Source organism: Triplophysa rosa, linkage group LG10, assembly GCF_024868665.1.
Source record: "Triplophysa rosa linkage group LG10, Trosa_1v2, whole genome shotgun sequence".
Lineage (NCBI taxonomy): Eukaryota > Metazoa > Chordata > Actinopteri > Cypriniformes > Nemacheilidae > Triplophysa > Triplophysa rosa.
This window is the reverse complement of record NC_079899.1, coordinates 16,186,933-16,208,868: the sequence shown is the minus strand read 5'-3', so window position 1 is coordinate 16,208,868 and position 21,936 is coordinate 16,186,933. Positions and strand designations below refer to the sequence as shown.

The 21,936-nt window shown below is 40.0% G+C and overlaps 1 protein-coding gene across 3 annotated transcripts in view; it reads left to right on the top strand.

Annotated features, from left to right (window-relative positions):
- The window catches only part of ttc7b (tetratricopeptide repeat domain 7B), a 36,901-nt gene extending 16,374 nt beyond the window's left edge, over nt 1-20,527 (top strand). The window contains exons 16-22 of one of the 3 annotated variants that reach the window (XM_057343328.1): nt 770-886; nt 2,240-2,337; nt 4,321-4,482; nt 7,418-7,468; nt 14,173-14,313; nt 17,637-17,839; nt 19,127-20,527. In XM_057343328.1, the coding sequence (XP_057199311.1) occupies nt 770-886; nt 2,240-2,337; nt 4,321-4,482; nt 7,418-7,468; nt 14,173-14,313; nt 17,637-17,839; nt 19,127-19,348 (994 nt within the window). In that variant the 3' untranslated portion in view covers nt 19,349-20,527. The remainder of the gene's footprint in view (nt 1-769; nt 887-2,239; nt 2,338-4,320; nt 4,483-7,417; nt 7,469-14,172; nt 14,314-17,636; nt 17,840-19,126) is intronic. The other 2 variants (XM_057343329.1, XM_057343330.1) reach the window with 2 other exon arrangements.
- The last annotated feature ends 1,409 nt before the right edge of the window (nt 20,528-21,936 follow it).

The window sequence follows — 21,936 nt, the reverse complement described above, 5'->3', positions numbered from 1 at the left end:
ATGAAAAACGGTACTACAGCACGTTCATTACCAATGAACTACCAATAAAGTTACTTTATTTACCGCATGTAAAGGAGGAATGCAATAAAGCATCTTACCATTTAAACCGTCAAAAAGTCCCTTTCACCTTTTTTCCTGCGCACTCTTTCTCCGTCCTCCTGACGCGCACGCTTGCTTTCAGTGCAGAGAATGACAAGTTCCAAAAGTCTGCGCCGTGCTTCCTATATGCAGTGATTTTGGTTATATTACTCTATTCATGTTTTTTGTATCATGCAGCGCAAGTTCAGTCTAAGTAACGAACTACGTGCATTCACAGACAAAGTGTTAATTCATATTTATATGCCCAAACATTCAGTAAGTGACAAATGTTTGGAAACGGTGTACACATTCATTTGCGAGTCATCTGCGGGTGCGTGCGGAACTTGCTGCTTTTCTATACTATGTGCTCAAGTGCTCCGGGGGTTTCGAGGTTTTCTTTACCATATGAATTGATGACTCTGTTAGTCTGTTGGTCAGTTCATTTGAAAATATTTCAGCAGATACAGCATAATCTTCCTGAGCTGTGCATTTAAAAGAGATGAACATACTGCTCTTAATCTGTGTTCAGTAAACTTAAGCATTTTCTTCGTTCTGTTTTTTAAAAACTCTTCATTAGACATTCAGGAAGGAGAGATGACTGGGCGAAAGAAAGACAGAACCGTGGCAGGAAGAGACAGAGGTGTGAACGAGAGGAAATAAACAAGTCATACTTCTTTTTTTCTCTCCGCAGCCTTTTATTCACAAAGGTGAAGTTGGAGACATTGTGTCGAGGACCCGAGGAGGCGCTGCTCTCCTGCAAACGCATGCTGCAGATCTGGAAGTCCTGTTACAACCTCACCAACCCCAGGTACACACACACACTATACACACTGTTGACACGTGAATCCTAGAAGCTCAAGTGTCCGCATGAACCATCAACACATAAGATGGCACAGCATGTCTCTGACTGTGAGCTCACCACACCTTCATTAAAAATAAATAAAAGCGCAGTTCGTCCCAGTGCTGCATACCATGATTCAGTCCTGCTCTCTCTCTCGCTCTTCTAATGGCTGAAATAGCAGCTCCCCGCTGTCAGAACCCTCCAGCTCTTCCTGTCAAACTGTCCTGAAGTCAGTAACCGGTGACGGCCCACCAGAGACCAATTAGCTCCCGGACACAGTTACCAAACCTTGCCATCGCCACGTATCGTGGTACCCCCCTCTTTCCAGAGGGTTGTGGCACTGTGGCAGGACCGCTCCAGCTCCTTCCCCCCACTGCTACGTACATTTTCAAGGTTGTCCTCGTACCCGAACAGTCACCAGTCTGTCCGAGGATGTTGGACTCAATGCAGTGGAGACAGAGAATAACACTCGTAAATGAGAGAAATTGAAGCCCTTAATATCACCGCAGTAGAACTAGAGGTCCCGGCTCCTCTCCAGGAGGATCTATAGACAGAAATGCGATATAATATTCATGTCTTGAGAGGTGTATAAAGTCCTTACATAATGAAGCGTTTTTATTACCTTGGAATGAGCTATTTCTATCTACATACACCATGGGTTCCCTTACATGGAGTTTTCCATGTTGTTTCTACAGTAGCCCTAAACGGACAAACTGCTCTACAGAACGCGTTTCGTAAATACGTTATCTCTTAAGGATGCCATATATAGGGAGTAGAATATTAAATATTACTTTCAGTATTTCTTTTTTCCTCATTAATAGTGTCCTTTACATAAGCAAAGTCATTTTATGTGTGCTACAGTAGTGTGCCACAATATGTTAAGATCTGTCTAGCTGTGCAAGATGTGAAGTTTCTAAGGGTTTCATCATTCTGTGTGTGTGCGTGTGTGGTCATGTTTTTATATCCCGGTGGTGACCTAAACCTGAATTCACACCAACACATGGGGACTCGTGTCACCTTGGGGACCAAAATTGAGGTCCTCATGGGCTAAAAAGCTTATAAATTGTACAGAACAATATTTTTTTTAAATCTAAAAATGCAAAATGTTTTCTATGATCTTTAGGTTTAGGGGTTGGGTTAGGGTATAAAATATACAGTTTGTACAGTATAAAACATTACGCCTATGGACTGTCCCCACGGAGATAGTAAACCAGACGTGTGTTTGTGTGTGTGTGTATTGATGTCTGTCTGAGCGCTTGATTCAGTCTCTCATTTGAATGGTCTTTTCCTTCTCTTCACCATGTGTGTGTGTTTGTGTAGTGATTCTGGGAGAGGGAGCAGTCTGTTAGACAGAGCTGTCGCTGACCGTCGCCAGCTGAACGCCATGACACTGCCGGACTTCAGTGATGCAGAGACGGGTGAGCGGGCACACACATACGTACATACATGTGCAAATTAACATCACATCCTCTGTATCATTTATAGTTCGTGTGATAGCTGTTTCTTTTATACAGCCTGTGTGTATGCATAGCATGGTTTGTTACCATGACAACTGACATCAGCTTTTCTGTCTTTTTTGGGATTCCTCCATATGTCTCTTGTACACACTTAAATAGAAGAACTATAATTAATGGCTTAAAGTCTGAGGAGCTGCAGAAATGAATAGTTGCCATGCTGTCTGTGCTTTAATTCTTTCTTTTAAAGGGGTCGTGTTATAAAAAAGTGACAATTCTTGATCTTTTGAAATGATAAAGAATTTGGTGTTCTACTGTGTAGACTCCAGACAGTCTGAATAGACAATTTATTAAAACTGAGCTGAAAAAACTGCCTGGGTATGTGAAACAGATTACTAAATTATCATTAAAGGAAAATGTTGTCATCATTTACTCACTCTCGTGTCATTTCTAACCTGTATGGCTTTCTTTCTTTTACAGAACACAAAATATATTTTTAAGAACGCTGGTAATTGAACAACAGCGGTACCCATTCACTTCTATTGTATGGACACTAGGGGTGTCCTCGACTAAGGTTTTACATAGTCGAATCAGAATTGTCACGTCTTTCCTTTAGTCGACTGATATAGTCGCACGTGTGTGTGCGTGTGTGCGTGTGTGTGTGTGTGTGTGTGCGTGTGTGTGTGTGCGTGTGCGTGTGTGTGTGTGTGTGCGTGTGTGTGTGCGTGTGTGTGTGTGTGTGTGTGTGTGTGTGTGTGTGTGTGGGTGTGTGTGTGTGTGTGTGTGTGTGTGTGTGTGTGTGTGTGTGTGTGTGTGTGTGTGTGTGTGTGTGTGTGTGTGTGTGTGTGTGTGTGTGTGTGTGTGTGTGTGTGTGTGTATGTGGGGAAGACACCAGGTGGTTAACAAGGGTACTGCACAAAGTGCAGCGCAACATTGACACACCAAAAAACAATCAAAAATTAATTTACAGAATTTGTTTAGAAAAGAATATACCTTTATAATAAAGGGTGCGTGCGGAACGTGCTGCTTCTCTTTACCGGTCTCACAGCACAGAAGACGCGGAGAGACGCGATCCTGCGCTGGGTCATAGCCAGACCTAGCACTCATATGCGCCGGGGGTTTCGGTACCCAACCCTAAAAATGTCCCATTTCTTAACATCATAAATAATATTTTTAGTGCGGCAGTGCGTGCCCGTCTGCTACACCACTGCCCATATAACCAAAATGGCATGATCCCCGTTGCATAACACCTCTGTGAAGATTCGATTGTGAGATTGGAAGTCGAATCAGGCTCCTCCTATCGAAGCATCGAATCTTCGACTATTCGGGGTCACCCCTAATGGACCCAAAACCATTGTTCGGTTACCAACATTCTTCAAAATATCTTTAGAAGAAAGAAAGGCATACAGGTTTGAAGAGGGTGAGGAAATGATGACAGAATTTTCATTTTTGTGAGAACTATCTATTTTACCTGATTGGTAACCAACCCATCTGATTCACCAGAGGTAATAGGAAGTATAGGACAAGATTCCTACAGGAAAGCATCAACAAATAAAATAAAATGCATGATGTTAGCCCTTTAAATCTCAAACAAACTGTAGACCTTCATCAAACATTTGTGAAAACCTGCTTTGAATCATTTTAGACTTCAATATGCAAATGGGTTTTGCCCAGTGTCTGATGCAGTCAGTAATCAGATGAAAGGGCTGAAATGAGTGTTTGCACAGCGGGGGACGTTTCAGTGCTGTGCATGCAGACAGTAAACATGTCGTCCTACCTCTGAGTCAACAGTTACCCATTTTCTTTACAGTCTCATCCAGTCCTGCTCCAACTGTTCAGCTCTGGTTATATATGGTTATGCATTTTCCCTCAGTCTATCCAGGACCATATTATTTCTTTGTTGTATTATCTTTCACTTCCTTTTCACCTTCTCATTTTTATTTCTAGCCTCTCACACCTCTTCATCCCTCTCGGGGACAGAACCCGTGTCTCCTTTCTTTCCCCTTCCATCTTTCTATTCTCCACCTCCACCCAAGACCGAATCCACCCAGATGCGCAGCAGCCATGCTTTCTGTGACCACGCCCCCCGTCGACGCTTCTCCTCTGCCAGTAATGCACTGTGCACCTTGCGTGTGTTTTCGGCCAATAGCTCGGCATGACTCCCTGCTCACCAGCCAATCCCCTGGCACTAACTGCATCACTCTGCCTGAGTCCCCGCCCACCAGCCCAGTTAGTTTGGAATGGGTTGTGTGTTTCGTGACTTGCTTATTGGTGCAATTTGGATTTGTGTTGTGGTTTTGCAGGCCTCCGTTTAAAATATGCTGTGCTCAAAGGCACTGATCGCTTCATAATGTGGTGAAATGAATACATTTTCCACAAAGTCCACAAGTTTTCAGGCTACATTTACATAAGCATTCAAAAAATCAGAAAGGATGCTACTGTCTTAAGTTATTTCATTCTTTGGCTGCTTTTAATGGCTTCTCTCAGACTTATACATAATGTGTAGCGTACTGCAAAAAGTGCTCCGGCATCATGGTCTTGTTTATACACTTTAAATGTAGCTCAAACCGCTTTTACCGGTGTGGGTTCAGGGATCCAGTGGCCCGTCACACTGACTCTAAGCTCTTAATCTCCACCGAGAGATTCCCAGGAAAACGAAGGAGTGACATTCACTATCAACTAGCTTTAAAACCCCAGATCATATCCAGAATTGAGCCACAACACTGAAAGAGAGAAAACCGGCTTCCTGTGTTACTCTGGAACATCTTATCACCTTGATCACTAGTTTCAAAACCTAATGCATCCTAGACAACTTCCTTTGAAGGCAGCATCTCAACCCGCAATTGATTTCAATGCACTATAAGCATAAAAATGATCAATTTTGGGGGAAACTTTTAAAATCAATTTTAAACCTACACTGTAAAACTTTGCTGTAGTTTTGCATCAGGTTTGCCAGTAACTTACTGTAGATTTAATTTATAATTTTGTTTTAAACATAAACTATAGTTCTTATATCTTCTTTCATTAAACAAGACTAAATATCTTAGGTTACTTTTCTTGTTATGTAAATGTATCGTAATTTATGAAGTTTTAAATATTTTTACTAGAAAACAAAACAAAAATGCTCAGGAAGAATGTTATTTTTTAGTGTTAGTCTCTTCTTGCTCATTTTGAATATGACAAGTCAAAGTGTTTTAATTTTGATTAAAGTAAAGTTTAACTCAAATTAAAAACAGTACTAATAGGAAAATATTTAGTAGTCAAATCTACAGTAAGTTACAGGGAAAAAATTACAGCAAAGTTTTACAGTGTAACTTCAGATCTTTTTAGTATTGAATAAAATGTGTACAGTTTGTGAGCTTCATCGGCAGTTTGCCAGGTTTTGTTACCATATGTATTTCCACATTCTCACTTTGATCCTTTATTACATCTGGTATATACATCAACTGCAAATATCACTAACCATAACATTGTATCGCTGCATGTCGATAAGGAACTTTGAATGTGTGTGCTTCACATTATACGGTATATGTCACTGCATGTTGATATGAGGTATCGTGAGGAATTTTTGTAAAGTGTTGTGCATGTACTTTATGTGTGGGCGTTTCCAAAATTATCGTTAAGTATCGTCACAAAAAAAAAACAGGTGAGTCACTGTTGCCTCGGCCGCATCAGGTCGCGATGCCTTTACTGTATACTGTGGTCACTTCTGTTTCTTACTAACTCTGAATGTGAATAAGTGACATTTACTGTCAGCTTGTGTTCTGTTCACCTCCGACTGATGTTAATACCAGGTGTAAACATGCTTTCAAGATGTCAAACATGACTTTCTTAAAAACACTTGTATCAACAAATTTCCTTTATATTCATTTAGAACAAGGTATGACATGTTTAAAGGCATTAATTTCTTAATTTTTACTGACAGTTTAACACACTTTTTTTTTATTGTACAAAAAAGGCCTTAAAAATTCTCATTACCGTAACAATTTAAAACTGTCAATCTGATAGCCTGTTTTGCTAAAAACAAGCAAAGCCATGATGCCTAAGCAAGTTTTATTAATCATATATAATAAGACATTAATGAATTATATTTGAATAGAATATTATACATTTCTTTAAATGTGGAAAACTACCTGTATCTGTAATGAGAAGGGAAAAAGTCATGTACCTAGCGTGACAAGAGAGTATTAAGTTTTTAACTAGAAAAATATAAAGTAATTTGTTAGCCATTTGAAAAATACTCCCTCTCTTTTTTCTTTCTCAATAGTCGGTATGTGATTTACTGTTATAATTCAGTGTGCTGTGTGCATGTAAACCATTGTATTTACAAACACGGTTAACCCATAAGGTAATCGAAAACCTAGGCCACATCTAACACCGTGCCTACACCGGATGCGGTGCGACGCAACAAGAGACAATAGAATGCATTAGAACCCATTATAATTATACATTTTGTACACACCGGAAGTGGCGCGGTGCGGCGCGACAATCCCATTAGAACAAGCCATGTATCGCGCCTCATCCGGTGTGGACACAGTGTAAAAGTGTATAAATGACAATGCTCAACAAAATATTCAACCAAGTGAATAAAGAAATGCAAATAAAAGAACTTCAGAAAACTGAATGATAATATTGTTCAAAATAAAAAAAACTCTTCAATATGGGAGTTTATGTGTTGTTTGAGACTTAGTGACAACCACAAGTGAGGTTAGTTTTAAGTTACTTTGTTGATGAACTCTTGGTTTGATATTTTGTATCTACTTCACTAGAGGTCATACATTCATAATGTGACACAAGTGTCCAGATCATTTGGAGACACTTCACACACAGACGGTGTCACACACCTGTTCAGCAGTGATTGGGAATCACAGATACTGTCTTTACCCACACAGAACTCTTATGGTTTGTGTTGTAAAGACAACAGAAATCAATTTCTTTTTTTCCATTATATTTCTTTCTGTGTTTCTGTGCTCATTTCATTTCAATTTTGTATGAGTAATCAAAGCCTCATTTTTGTGTTTATGTTGTTCTTTTGGTTTCCAAGGCAACCTTCCAGATGCTTTCTTTCATGGTTTTGACTCCTTTATTGGGGTTTGTAAGTAGCTCTTGCTGTTACCGCTCTGCCTCTACACACACACACACACACACACACACACACACACACACACTTGCTTCATTGCCCTGCTGGCCTTCCCTTGACAGAGTGCACCCACCACCTGTTTGTGAAGACAATCTCACACACTCTGGTATTGTGTGTTTAGTGGACACGTTACCTTTGTTTCGTCCTCTGATTGTGTGTCCTCTCCTGGCGTGTTGTGTCCCCAGGCCTCTTTGTGCTGGAGAGAGACGTAAATGCGCTCGATTGGCCTCAGTTCTTAATAATTAAAGAGACAGTATTGTTCCTCCAGGCCTTTTAAAGAGGGTTTAACGCACACGACTGCCCGAAGCCATGCACTTGGATGCAGGCGCACAAGTGCGTACACAACCCACTTAGAGTTGTGTTTGTAAACCAGTATTTTACTTTTATTGTTAGGGTGTAATGGCTGCAATGACAGCTCTGTTGCTGTTGCTCGTGGTTAGTGATTTTAACCTGTCAAACAATTAATCGCGATTTATCACATCCAGAATAAAAGTTTGTGTTTACATAATAATAATAATGTCTGTGTATTGTGCCTATTATTTTTGTATTTATAAACACATGCACTTGCATGTATACGTAGTAAATATTTGAATGTATTTATTTATATTTATCAATATAAATGTTTATTCGTTTTTATAGTTTATATTTTTCTTAAATATATGCATGAATATATATGTGTTTATAAATACAAAATTAATATGCACCGTCATGCATTTTTATGCACTTTTATTCTGGATGCAATTAATCACGATCAATCGTTTGACAATCGTTTTGTATTATCTTTTAAGTATTTAACTTTGGCATGTAACTCATCTCGCAGCATTTGTGCTGCGCAAATGAATGATTTTGCATATATTTATTTAGAGAAAACGACCAAAACGACTAAAGTCACTCCTCTTTTGAAGTGATTGCTCCGATGTTAAAATGAATCAACTAATCTAAACAGATTTAGTGCCTCCAGAGCACTGACCTTAGAAGTGCTTTTATTTTTTTACCATTAATCCAAAATTAGAATAAACCTCTTTTAATTTCCATCAGAAATCAGCTCACAGTTCTAATCCCCGTTTAGGATCATTGATTCATTTAATGTCCCAAATATTACAAATCTCAGTGAAATCCACCCGAAAAGGGAATTTGACTAGAATTACCTGAAAAGATATTGTTTAAATATGAATGGTTTGTCATTAAAGACACTCAGTATAAAGTGGGTGTGAGATATCTGATAGAATAGCATCCAGACCACTAGACCATAGACCACAAGCTCTCATTTCCTTTAGCGTCTCGTGTTAAGCAGCTGTTTCTAAACTCCTCTGAGCTCCGTTAACATGAAACGTTTCAGAGAATTGGATGGATAAGTCGTTTGTAGCAACTTGACCCCCTACATGTCATCACCTTTTCACTTCTTTGCAGAAGGAGATAACGTATTTACCAAATGCGCTCTGTAGAGCAGTTTGTCCGTTTAGGGATACTAGAAACAACATGGTGAATTCCATGCAAGGGGACCCGTGGTGTATGTAGATAGAAATAGCTCATTCTGAGGTAATAAAAACATAACGCTTCATTATAAGGTGTTTATACACCTCTGAACGCATAGTTAAGTATATTACATTGCATTTCTGTCAAAGACCCTCCAAAAAATTACACACAGCACCCTTAAGACTCTAAATACATTTGTAACTGAATTTAGTGAACTGAAAGGGATTTCGCCCTTTAGTTAACAGAAATAAATAATACTGTCTCTTTAAATACACATCTGCTTTTTGTGTATGTGCGACTGCGTGTGATGACGCTTTAAAGCCCTTCCCACTGTTAGCATGTGGCTTAGTCCTGCTATTCCTGCAGCCTGGTCTGATGCATCATGAGAGTCTGTTTGAGTTTGCATGTGCTCAAGAGAGACGTGAAGCTGTTAATCGAAGTCTTAGAATGCACTTGTCAACCTCAGCTTACAGACACCAGCTCGGTTGACCCGCTGGTTTCCTCCACTTCAGTGGACTGTCATATGTGCACTTGGTTTTAAATAGACACTTTAAGAAAAAGTTCCCCCAAGACTGAACTGAAATTCTGTCATTATTTACTCACCCTCAAGTTGTTTATATCTGTATGACTTTATTTTTTCCACTCAATACAAACAGAGATGTTCGGTACTGTTTTCTCATGCAAAACGAAGTAGATCATACAATTTGTGTGCTTTTGTTCAAGTCTTCTGAAACCATGTGATGGCATTGTGTGACGAACATCATTCACATCCCATGTATACCACTGCTGTCCTTTTGAAACCTTGTATCTCCATATTTCGTGATTTGTATTATTTGCCATAAATCATTATTATTAGTCACCCTTTATGTTTGTCACAGGGTTTTGCAAATATCCAAGTATTTATTTTACCCACTATGGCAGTGAATGGGGGATAAGATCTGTTTGGTTACTGACATTCATTCTTTGTGTGCAAACCTGTTAAAATTCTTTTGTTCGGTTGGAACGACTTGAGGGTGAGTAATTCATGACAGGATTTCCATTTTTGGGTGAACTATCCCTTTAATATTTTAAAAATTTGGACATCTGAGGTTTCAGAAGGACAGCGACGATATTCAGATTTAGTGCTTGGAGACACACAGGTTTAATGCCAAACAAACATTTTTGGGTGAACTGTGTAAATATTCTCTTTCTGCTTAAATTCAAAAGTGGTTTGAGGTAATCTAGCCCTAAAGGAACCTTCAGTTTTGCGTTCAGCTTGTTTAGTTTCAAAGGCTACACTGTAAAAAATGATCCTGTAAAAAACGGTAATCTACTGGCAGCTGTGGTTGCCAGCTTTATACTGTTAAATAACAGTGGGTTACTGTTATTTGAATTGTTTTATTAGCTACAGGATACAACTGTTATTTAGCAGCCTGATACTGTTTTAAGAACAGCATACTAATGTTACTTAGCAGCATACAGCTGTTAATTTACATACTAGTCAACTTATTTTAATTGTAATGCAATTATACCCTGTATTTTATATTTGTGGATAAAAAAACAAATGAAGCCAACTTATTCTTTTTTCATCTTTTCTTTATTCCTATTCAACATCAGATTTTATATGCTTTGTTTGTTACGCCATAAAATGGGAAAAAATACAAGCCATCATTATAATATTTAATGCACAAACTATGGTGCAACAAAAAAGCCCCCATAACTTATAAAAATACAAACATGGCTTTTCTAAAGCAACTAATCAAAAACAAATAAGACACAATAAGGCATTATAAATGCCTTAACATAAAATACAAATGTAGCTTCAAATCAATGTCACTAACCTAAAATGAAAAAAGTGAATAAAAAATCATTCAATTAAAAAACAAAAAGGTTTAAAGTGATAGTTCGCCAAAATTTTTTAATTCTGTCATCATTAGCTGACCCTCTGGTTATTTCAAACTTTTATGACTTTCTTTCTTCTGTAGAATACAAAAGAAGATACTTTGAAGAAAGTTGGCAACCGAACAGCGCCGACACCCAATCACATCTGTTGTATGGACAAAAAACCAATGCAAGTGAATGGGTGCTGGTTACCAACATTATTCAAAATGTCTTCCTGTGTGTTCTGCAGAAAAAAAGAAAGTTATACAGGTTTACAATGACAAGAGGGTGAGTAAATGACGACAGAATCTTCATTTTTGGGTGAACTCTCACTTTAACAAACAAATGAAAACATGGTTTACAACATACAAGCCGGTTAAACAACAGTTAAAAGGTAGGTTTCTTGAAGCATCTTGGAGACGTTGCCACTGGTCTTCTGGATTTACTTTGTCTCAGTTTGTTCTGGTTCTTCATGTCATTTCAGACAGACTGGATGATGATGATGATGATGAGATCAGATCTCTATGTGGAGCTCTGGCTGTTGTCAGACTCCTTGTGCAAACAAAAATCTCACTGGATTATTACAATTAATGGCAAAATGAATACTTTTATTAAACTGATATTTCCTACTGACAGACTACAGCGAAAGATAGAAATAACTGACTTAAAACCCTTTTTTAGCTGTTAAAAAAACTAGTGTTCTTATAATTTTGGCCACCTCTGTAAATGGAATCAGACTGCTTTCGGACCAAAAAATCTTAACCTAGATTCCTAGAGTCTTAACCTAATGGTTTCACTTGTGTCCTTTTTAGAGTTTTAAGGTACCCTGCTTGTGTTGACAAAACAAACAGACATCATTTCTCCATTAAAATAAAAATTGGAATTAGAATTATGGTCATACGAATCATACGAGTAATAAATATGTCATATTTGATTGAAGCATTCCTACACATTTGTTCATATAAGAACTAACAACCACAATTAATTTAAAGAAAAACTTGCATTTTTTTGAAGAATAATTTTTTCTTGCTTCTCTGCAAAGTGAGCCATTAGACTTCCTCCTTGGAAAGAAATATATATTTTGGTCACATAGGTGGCAATCAAGCCAGCAGTGGTTTTGAAATTGACACATGCACAGTAATCAGACAATAATTAGGGATTTTACTTATATAGGCCTTCCCAGTTACCAAAACATAAATATTTAATAAACTAACTGTTTAACGTATCTTACCATTAATGCATGCACACGGAAAGCTTACCAGCATGTATTACAACGGCTTGACCGTATCTTTATAACTTAGCGGTATTTTTAGACATACTTGATAGCATCACTAATCTATAATAAATCAGTGGGTAACATACTATATTAAATGGATTTTAAGATAACAAGAAAAATCAGGCGAATTTACAGACAATATAAAATATTTCTCACCTACATGGACAGAAAACGCGCATTAGAAGTGTAACTACACAAAAACAATAATTGATTTCGATCGTTCCCAATTCATCTTTTACACAGATATTAGTAAAACGTACATGTTGGATTATATTTATGGTAATTCTTACCTTTTAGTCACGAGCATTTGAATCTCCTGTTTAAGTTAACGCTACCCAGTCACTGTTTCAGAAGTTTTCCTCTAACCAGCATATCTTAACGTTGTTTTCAGAAATACTTTGCCTGATTAAAACAGGAAATGTTATTAAATAATAAAAACTTCACTGGATATTTAAGATCTAACATTTAATTTGAAGATATTACAACCATAGATAAAGGTGCAGACTTACCTCATGCTGATAATCCAAAATGGCGCAGATAGGAATATATGGTATAATGCTGTTAAATAACACTGACATACTGTGGTTGTTCGACCACTAACCTGAAGTGAACAAGTCTTCCCACAATGCACTGTATAAAACAGTAACATACTGCTATTAAACGAAAACGGCATTTTGCTGTTAAATTTCTATGTAAATTAACAGGAATTTTTTACAGTGTACGGTATAAGACGTTCAGGAAAGATCCCTTGGAAGTCTTTTAAACTCTGCACATAGGGGGTGTCAGGGTCTTAGCGTTTAGCTCAGTCATCCATGCTTTTATCCACAGTCACCATAGAAACGCTAAACATAAGAGCAGCAGCAGCCATGTATTGGACTTGTTGCTAAAAAGAAAGAAACTGAGATATAAGGGGATCGATTTCAGTCTGAATGCGTTTTACGTCCCGCTGGTTTGGTCGATATAGTCCGGCCTGTGACTCATAGACTCTCTGAGGATCCTAATATGTTCCTCTGAACCCCGACCGAGACTTTAATGACCACGCTGATGCCCGCGGAGCTCTGCCGGGCGGCCACATGTCCAGACAAATAGGGACTGTGTGATCGCTGAACTGCAGGGGGCAGTTTCAGTTCAGGGGACTGATGTGGTGTCTTCTGTTCATTCTGTGCCATTCATCTCTTGAATCTGGCAAATTGAAAAAGAACTGAGGCCGAATCTGGACAGTTTATTGTTAAAGCTGGTAGGGGAACAGTTCACCTTAAACTGAACGACTTGTTTTTCTCACTTTCTTGTCATCTGTTGTTTTAACTTGGGACACAACTGTAGCCTTTAAGGGGATAGTTCACCCAAAAATTGTCATTTCAAACCTGTATGACTTTCTTTTGCAGAACGCAAAAGTAGACATTATGAAGAAAGTTGGTAACCGAACAGCGTCGGCACCCATTTACTTCTATTGTATGGACACAAAACCAATGCAAGTGAATGGGTGTCCGTTACCAACAGTTTTCAAAATATCTTCTTTGGTCTTCTGCGGAAGAAAGACGGGTTTGAAATGACAAGGGGGTGAATAATTGATAACATAATTGTCTTTTTTAGGTGATCTATCACTTTAAGCCTGGAAAATAGACCAAAATGCATATTATACATTTATGGTGCTTTTGCATAATTTGTCAAGTTCAAAAGCTCCAGTAATTTTATTTTTCAACTTCATTTTTGGGTGAACTGTGTCTTTAAAATAAGGCGTTCTTTTTCAAACAGAGCAGACAGGAAGACAAGCCTTATTCCTACTGACCTGTTGCTCTGGTGTGAAACGTATGTTGCAGCTTTTCAGTACGTTTGTGCAAAGCAGCAGCAAATATGTAAAGCTTCATTATTTACTATCAATATTGTTACTATACAGCTGTTCACTAGCATTCATGTGATTCAGAATGATAAAACCTGATATTAGATAAGTATTCTGAGTGGCTTGACCCCTAATCCCTGAAGTGTTGTGGATAGATGGATCCTAATCATGCATAGCGTCATTGCTTACTGTCTGTTTTGACTGCAGGTTCTGTCCACGCCACCTCCATAGCAGCATCACGGGTGGAGCAGGCGCTGTCTGAGGTGGCCTCGTCTCTGCAAAGCAGCGCTCCGAAACAAGGACCCCTCCATCCGTGGATGACCCTCGCTCAGATCTGGCTACATGCAGGTACATGCCACACGCACATACCCCTGATTTGCATCTCATTTACATACGCCACACCCGCATTGTATTGTTACACATGCAAAAGAAAGGATTTTTGCCGAATATAGACAGTGTGTTCTAGAGTCGTGCTATAACGTAGCCGGTTCAGTTACAAACATCTAAACAGTTTGTAAATTGTAAATGTACACCTTGTTTAAGCATAGGCATCATATTCCTCACTGTATGCACTTTGAACCCATGCTGTTATTAATAGCTGCCATTGTCCAGGAAAATACATTAGAAAAACAACATCCAGCAGGGTCAGATTACTTCAGGGGAAGCGTTTGTTCTCTGTATACAGTCAGCACCATGCAACAACCCAGAGAACAACAGTAGCTGAAAGTGATGTGCAGGAGGACATATTTGTACAATATTTGCTTTTCATGCTCCCTAAGGTTAGATTAAAGATCAGGTATCACACGCAGTTTCTGCCAATCTCATATTAATGTTGAGTACCTATACAGTAGTATTGCATACGTCGTATCTTCGAAGAGTGTTTATAAAGATAGATACAGCTGTACGATTATTGCCGGAAAAACACGAGCTGGTGGAGGCTGGCAGTGGGATGGAACTACAGCACGAGCACACAATTATGCACTTAAGCACCTATTGCCAACAAAACATAGACATATGACTTAGTTTCACTTGCCGCGTGCAGTTCATGTCTGGCATCTTTTAGCACTGGGACAGCACCATCTATCAGTTTCAAACGATCTCCAAATCCAGCGTTATATCCACCATTTATAAAACATCCATCACTGAAATGCCGTGAACAAACAGACACGCCTAAACTTCACTATCGCAAGAGTAACCAGCCAATCTTGACGCAGCGCAGACAATCTTGATGGCAAGCGAGTCTCGCTCGTCGGTTGGCACGTGGGCGGGCTCTGTCTTTCGTCTTGCCGTGCTTTTCCGGGAGAATTGTCCAATAAAAGGAATAGGATCCCTGTTACGAAACAGGGAACCAGACTTTTAAAAAAACTTTCCGAAACAAGTTGGAGTGCTGGGGGAGTGTATCAAGCACAGAAATACTACGTCATACGTCCAACTAGTTTTTTAACAAGATAACCATGTTAAGCATGAGAAGCCAGCACGTTCAACAGTGTAAAGAAGTCAGAATGCATGACATAGCATGACACCTCCGCTTTAAAGCATCAAAATATATGGTGTGTGGTACAAAATAGACAAAACTCTAAACTTTTAATGTTTTTATTGGATAAAATTGTTGTGCAAAACAGCAAACTACGGCATATCAGGGAATATGAGTTTATTTGAATATACAAAGAAATGCATAGACAAATAAAAAGCTCAAAGGAAATAAAGCAAACACTGACTACAATTTTAGCTGTTATTAATATTTGTTGATATTTTCTTATAGTTATTTTGTAGCCATTCTGCACCAAAAATATGCTTTGTACATGTTTTGAGTGTATTTTATTGCCAAGATTATTTATGTACTGCTATGCAACATGAATTCAAAGTATTTAATATATCTTTAATAATATTACTATATATATACAGTATATAATAATATCAATCTTTGAAAAAAAATGTTTAGATGCCAATTGTACATTTACATGTATTTATTCATTTAGCAGACACTTTAATTCTTACAAATGACTTACAAATGAGACAGCATGTGTTTTTTTCTTTACCAAAATGTTGGTCATCACTTTTGGCCCTGTCCTGGTCACTTCTGTCCTGTCCATATTGTCGCTGTCCTTTCGAAACCTTGAATGTCCAAATTCACAGTTTTTCAGGAAACACTTTTTAAATGATTAAACACTGTGGGCCCTTTTTCACGATCTAAGCGCATGGTTTAAAGCGCACGGCGCAGGTGCACTCAGGGCGTGTCCGAATCCACTTTTGCTAATTTAATGACGGGAAAACGGTCGGGCGCATGGTCTAAACGGGTCCCGATTGTCTTAATGAGTAATGGGTGTTTTTTGGGCGTAACGTGCAGTAAACCAGAGTCTCATCTCTCATTCCCTTTAAGAGCCAGTTGCGCCACGCCATGGCGGGTTCGCTATTTACACGGCGGAATAAGCAAGAGCAAAGACTGGACGCTTCTCTAGAGAGGAAATGCATCTGCTCGTGCGTGAAGTTAAAGCGCGCGAGCAGATCATCTACATGACAAGTCGGATTTGTATCTTTATGTACACAATAATAATCTTTTACATTGTAATCATTTCTTTTTTATATTTGGCATGTTTGTGTGCTGCTGCGCTTCCCTCTGTGTAATAAGTTAAGTGAAAGCGCGTTGTATGTGGACCCGCCCCAAAAAATATTGCGCCATTGCCTTTAGACCAGGTTTGAGTTGGTCTATGGCGCAGTCTATTTTCCGTTCCTCAAAATAGCAACGCGCCAACAATGCGCCTGAGCACACCTCTTTTTTTAGACCAACACACGCCCATGGGCGCATCAAATGAGCGAAAATGCATTTGCTATTTAAACAACGCGGCGCAGGACGGGAAAATAAGAACTGCGTCGGGCGGAAACTAGCAAAAACACTTGCGCTGCTCCTTGCGCCGGGTGTACAATAGGGCCCTGTGTTGTTAAATTTGACAAGCACTTTTAACATTTTTTTTGTTAGATATTTGAAAAACTCTGTGACAAACATAAAGTGTGACATAATAATTATGCAGATATTAAGTTTCAGAAGGACAGATGCCAGGTGCTGCTTTCATAAAGGTTCCCATTGCTTAACTGTGGAAGGCCATGGTGAAGGTTCAAATTCCAGAGAACACAAACATTTTTATAAAAAGCATCTGCTAAATGCACAAATTGTACGTTTGAAGATGACTGTTTATACTGTGTGGATGCTTTGATTGGTTGTCTCAGGATAAGATGGTTAACTGGTTAAGTTTGATTATTCTTTAATAAGCTTTACTGTCACCGAGCCATGCAAGGGAACCCTAGCAGATCCTGGCTTGGTTGAGAATGTGCCAAGGGTGAAGCTCATTTAGCAGTCACTTTCCCTTGTTGTGGATGGAGTTTGGCTGAGACCTGAAAATAGAAGATACATTTCCATTGTTTGTCTCTCTATTTCTCTGTTCATGAGCTGAATTCCAGAGAAACAGTTAAAGCAGCGAGGTGTGATGATGCATTCGATCCACGTCTGGATCTCATTTCCTGTGTGACTTAGATCAGATAAACAACTCAACGATAATTCATCCCCAACAATGATTTCCTCTCCATTTCCTCTTTATCTCACCTCTTCATTTTTATCTCTTCTCTCTCTCTCTCTCTCTCTCTCTCTCTCTCTCTCTCTCTCTCTCTCTCTATAGCGGAGGTGTATATTGGAATGGGAAAGGCGGCCGAGGCAACAGCGTGTACGCAGGAAGCAGCCAACCTGTTCCCCATGTCTCATAACGTGTTGTTTATGAAGGGTCAGGTGGCAGAGCTGCGGGGAAACGTGGACGAGGCCAAACGCTGGTACGAGGAGGCGCTTTCCATCAGCCCAACCCACGTTAAGACTATGCAGAGACTGGTGAGCGATCATGCATACTTTGTTTTTCTAACATACTAAAAACTTTCCATTGATGTAGAGGGTATGGACGTGTCGTCGACTTTACGTGGTGTTCATGTGGCACAAAACATTACACGCCATGCTATAGTCTTTTAATCAATACATTTTTGTATTTTTTTGGAGCTTTGGTGTGCCGACTTTTGTAAACAATCCTGCTTACAATATCAGAAAATGCAATTCCTTGCAACATTTCAGCGTCCAGGAACACCTGATTCCTTTGTAAGTCGTAGGGAAGTCGTAAGGATCACGTCCAGTCCAGTCCAGCTGCTTGTAATTTCAGCAAATAATTGCGTGTTTTAGTCCCGGTTCTTTGTTTCTCCTATTCTCCTCAGCCATTTTGCTGGGTGTTTTGACACCCCAGGGCGTGTCCCGAAATGTTATCATGGGAAAGTGACATCTTTTGATTGTTTGTTGACCTAATGATCAATTGACCTATTTTTTGATAACATACACAAGCTTTTTTACAAGACATTATGTCGTATGTTAACTGTTTTCTTCACCGTTGGTCGGCCCCCTCAATGTCGCTGTTATTAGCTTTTACTGTCCTTGGTTCACACAATATAGGCAAAACCGGAACCTCATCCCCCCAACACACAGTGTCCCAAAATAATTGCCCAAACATTCCTCGTCCGCTTGGAGGCGTGGCCTGTTGACTCGTCTTCATGTACTACATGTGCTTCAACACAATATGTAATGGCACTTGTATGCAGACAAGCAGGTGTCAATTCCCAGTCCCATTCTCTCTCTCTTGTCCCCATCATTTTTAGTCCCCCCCATGCCTTTTTTATACAAAAACAAAAGCCATAGTTATGATTCATAGCCCTCCATGCGGCGTCAATGCACACACTCACAATTATACTCAATGTGAATGTGTGTGTGTGTGTGTGCGTGCGTGCGTGCGTGTGTGATTGTCACACGTCTAATGCATTGTCAGTGTTTAGCAGACAATGAGTCCAGGATGTAGAAACTTGTCAGAGAGCATGTGGATGAGCATAACAAGTGCTGTCTCCAGCTTTGCATGCAAGTGTTAGTGTATCTTCATAGTAAGCATAAATGTCATGTCTCATAAAGGAGCTCTCTTTAACAGACAGCAGCAAGAGGAAGTACTGCACTGTATGTCACATCTCTCTCTCTGTTTGTCTCTCTGACCTTTATTCCTGACTTTTTCTTGTACCAACATGCATCTTTTGGTGGAGGTCATGGCGGAGGTCGTACACTAATCATGAATGTACAACTTGTATTTTTTAGGGTCTGATATTGCATCAGTTGCAACGGCACAGCCTTGCCGAGAAGATCTTGCGTGACGCGGTGCAGGTGAACAGCACGGCCCATGACGTTTGGAACAGTCTGGGCGAAGTTCTGCAAGCGCAGGGCAACAACGCCGCGGCAACCGAATGCTTCCTCACTGCCCTGGAGCTGGAGGCAAGCTGCCCCATCTTACCCTTCACCATCATTCCCCGCAGCCTCTGAGACACTCGGCACCAATAAAACATCTGTCCGAGAGTCATGCATGAACTACAGTCCTCACACACCCATGAGAGAGCCCTCAGAGAGAGATGCCTTTCTTCCCCCTTTTGATCAGTTTTGGATCGGTCAAGAAGAAGAAGAAGTGACCAACGGACTTCACAGCTGCACTAACCACATCACGTCTACATTCTCTCTCGCTCTCTCTCTCTCGTTCGCCCATTTTCTTTCTTCTGTGGTAGTGTTTTCTCAGTTCATTACTGTACTGTTAGTTTGACCAGCGAGAAACATGTAAAGCTCTTGTCAGTCTATTGATTGACGCAGCCATGTCATCAAACCACAGTGCTTCCTTTTTTCCCCTGAGACATGTTCTGAAACCCACATCCCTGAGATCATTGTAGATGTCATGTGACCCAATAATAACACTGACATGGAGACGGTTGTGTGTGTAAGTGCGCTGTGTGTGTTGGTGCAGAATGAAATGGACTGTAGGAGTTTGTGTTTGCGTTATACGTGATGATAAAGGACACCCTTTCGCTGTGCGTGTTTACTTTTAATAGAATACTCTACACACTGTTATAGTGTATCCGTTACACACACATATTATAAAAGTTTTGTTTGTATGCTGTATGTATGAGGGCCGGTATGTCACACATACAATGAGTCATAAAGAAACATCACGCCCCCTTCTGAATTCAACACTGTACTTTTTATGTACTGTATGTATAAATCAACTAGAGCAAATGGAACGGATGCCAAAAGAACAGTTATTCTAAAAGCAAATATTTTGTTTCTCTTGTTAGAAAGGATAAATATAGTTTTGAATGTTTTTGTTTGTTTGTTTATTTTTCCACTTGTCATTATTCAGAGGTCAGATTTATATTGTTGGTTTAACAGAGACATGTTATATTAGATGTTTATTTATCTGTGTCACAGTGGCCGTGTGTGGGACGGGTGAAGACATGTATGTGTGTGTGTGGGTGGGTGTTTACCTGTGTGAAGAACATGGATGATGGTTGACTGTAACAGATGCACACATTTCTTATCTGTCTTTATAACGGACAGGATGACTTAAGCCAGAAACAGGAAGCTTACTTGTGTGTGCGCAGCGTGTCATTCATATGGCCATTCACACAACTGGAAAAGCTGTTTAATGATGTCAATAAATGATCGATTGAAACGTGAGATATGTGTTTCCTTAAAATATTTGTGTCTTTGTTGTACCTTGGGATGTAATTGCAACAGAGAGAAATATTCAAGGTAGTTAAAGGGATAGTTCACCAAAAAATTTAAATTCTGTCATCACTTACTCACCCTTTTGTCATTTCAAACCTGTATGACTTTCTTCCGCAGAACACAAAAGAATATATATATAATTATATAATGTGTGTTCGGTTACCAACATTCTTTAAAGAGTAACTATTACAATGTCCTTAAAATTACATTTCATGCCGTGTGTAATGTTGCTGTGTGTGAATGTAAGCAGTCTGCCAAGTTGTAAAGCTGAAAGTGAACGAATAACAAAGTCATTGGCTTGGGAAAAAAGGAGTCGACTCTGAATCACGCGAACGAGTCGTATGTCTAATTTCAGTTCCGGGTCAGATTTGCGTCACCCCGTGTAATTGCCCGCCTTCGTTCCATTTGCGAAACTGCACGCGGGTAGACCAATCACAGCAGACTAGATCATCTGACCAATCAGATCAGAGTAGGCTGACAGAAAGAAAGGGATTAGACCAATGAATTGCCGAACGAATCATTTGAGAGTCAGTCAAGGTAAGTAAGGTAATAATAACTACCTATTATTAGAAAATGAAACGTCTTGGTTACGTATGTAACCTCAGTTCCCTTTCTGTCCCTCAGTTCCCTTTCTGTCGGTTTCTCGACGTTGTGTCGAACCGACAGAATGGGGTTTGATCTTGAGAACCTATCACTTTTTAAAGGCCATTGAAGTTGGCGAATGGCGTGGCATGCCAGTCTCTGCCCCGTACATACGGGTATAAAAGGAAGATGACGTGCCCATTCATTCACCTTTTGGGCTGAGGACCTGAGAGGCATTCCCGGTCGCTGCAGTGGACAGCGAAGCTTTGTGGCAAGAAGGACACAATGTCTCGTTCACTCCACCAGGGAACATACGTAACCAAGACGTTCCCTTTCTGTCGGTCTCTCGACGTTGTGTCGAACCGACAGAATGGGGTTCCTATACGAAACGCCACGGCGCTGCGCCGCGTCACGATTTCCAGCGGAGCGACACTGACCGGCCTGGGCGAGTCACAATTGAGTGCAACCGCGAATCATAACCTTCCAGTGGTGTAGTAAGACATCAATGCGTGGATCACAACGAGAGGTTCCTACTAACGGCCGTACAGGCGGTGGCCTTTGCTACTCTAGGGGCAAGATAGCCGCCCGACACCGTAAGGGACACCGGGAAGCGCTACCCCCTCGCTTGAGGGGTGAACGCTGCGGAGACCACATCTGCCGTATGAAGAATAAATGTGGAATACCTACATGGTCTCACCAGTGGGGAGAACTCATGGGAGTGGTCCCAACAGGGGTGCACTGAAGCGGTGGAGTCCACCGAGGGGATCAACAGGTTC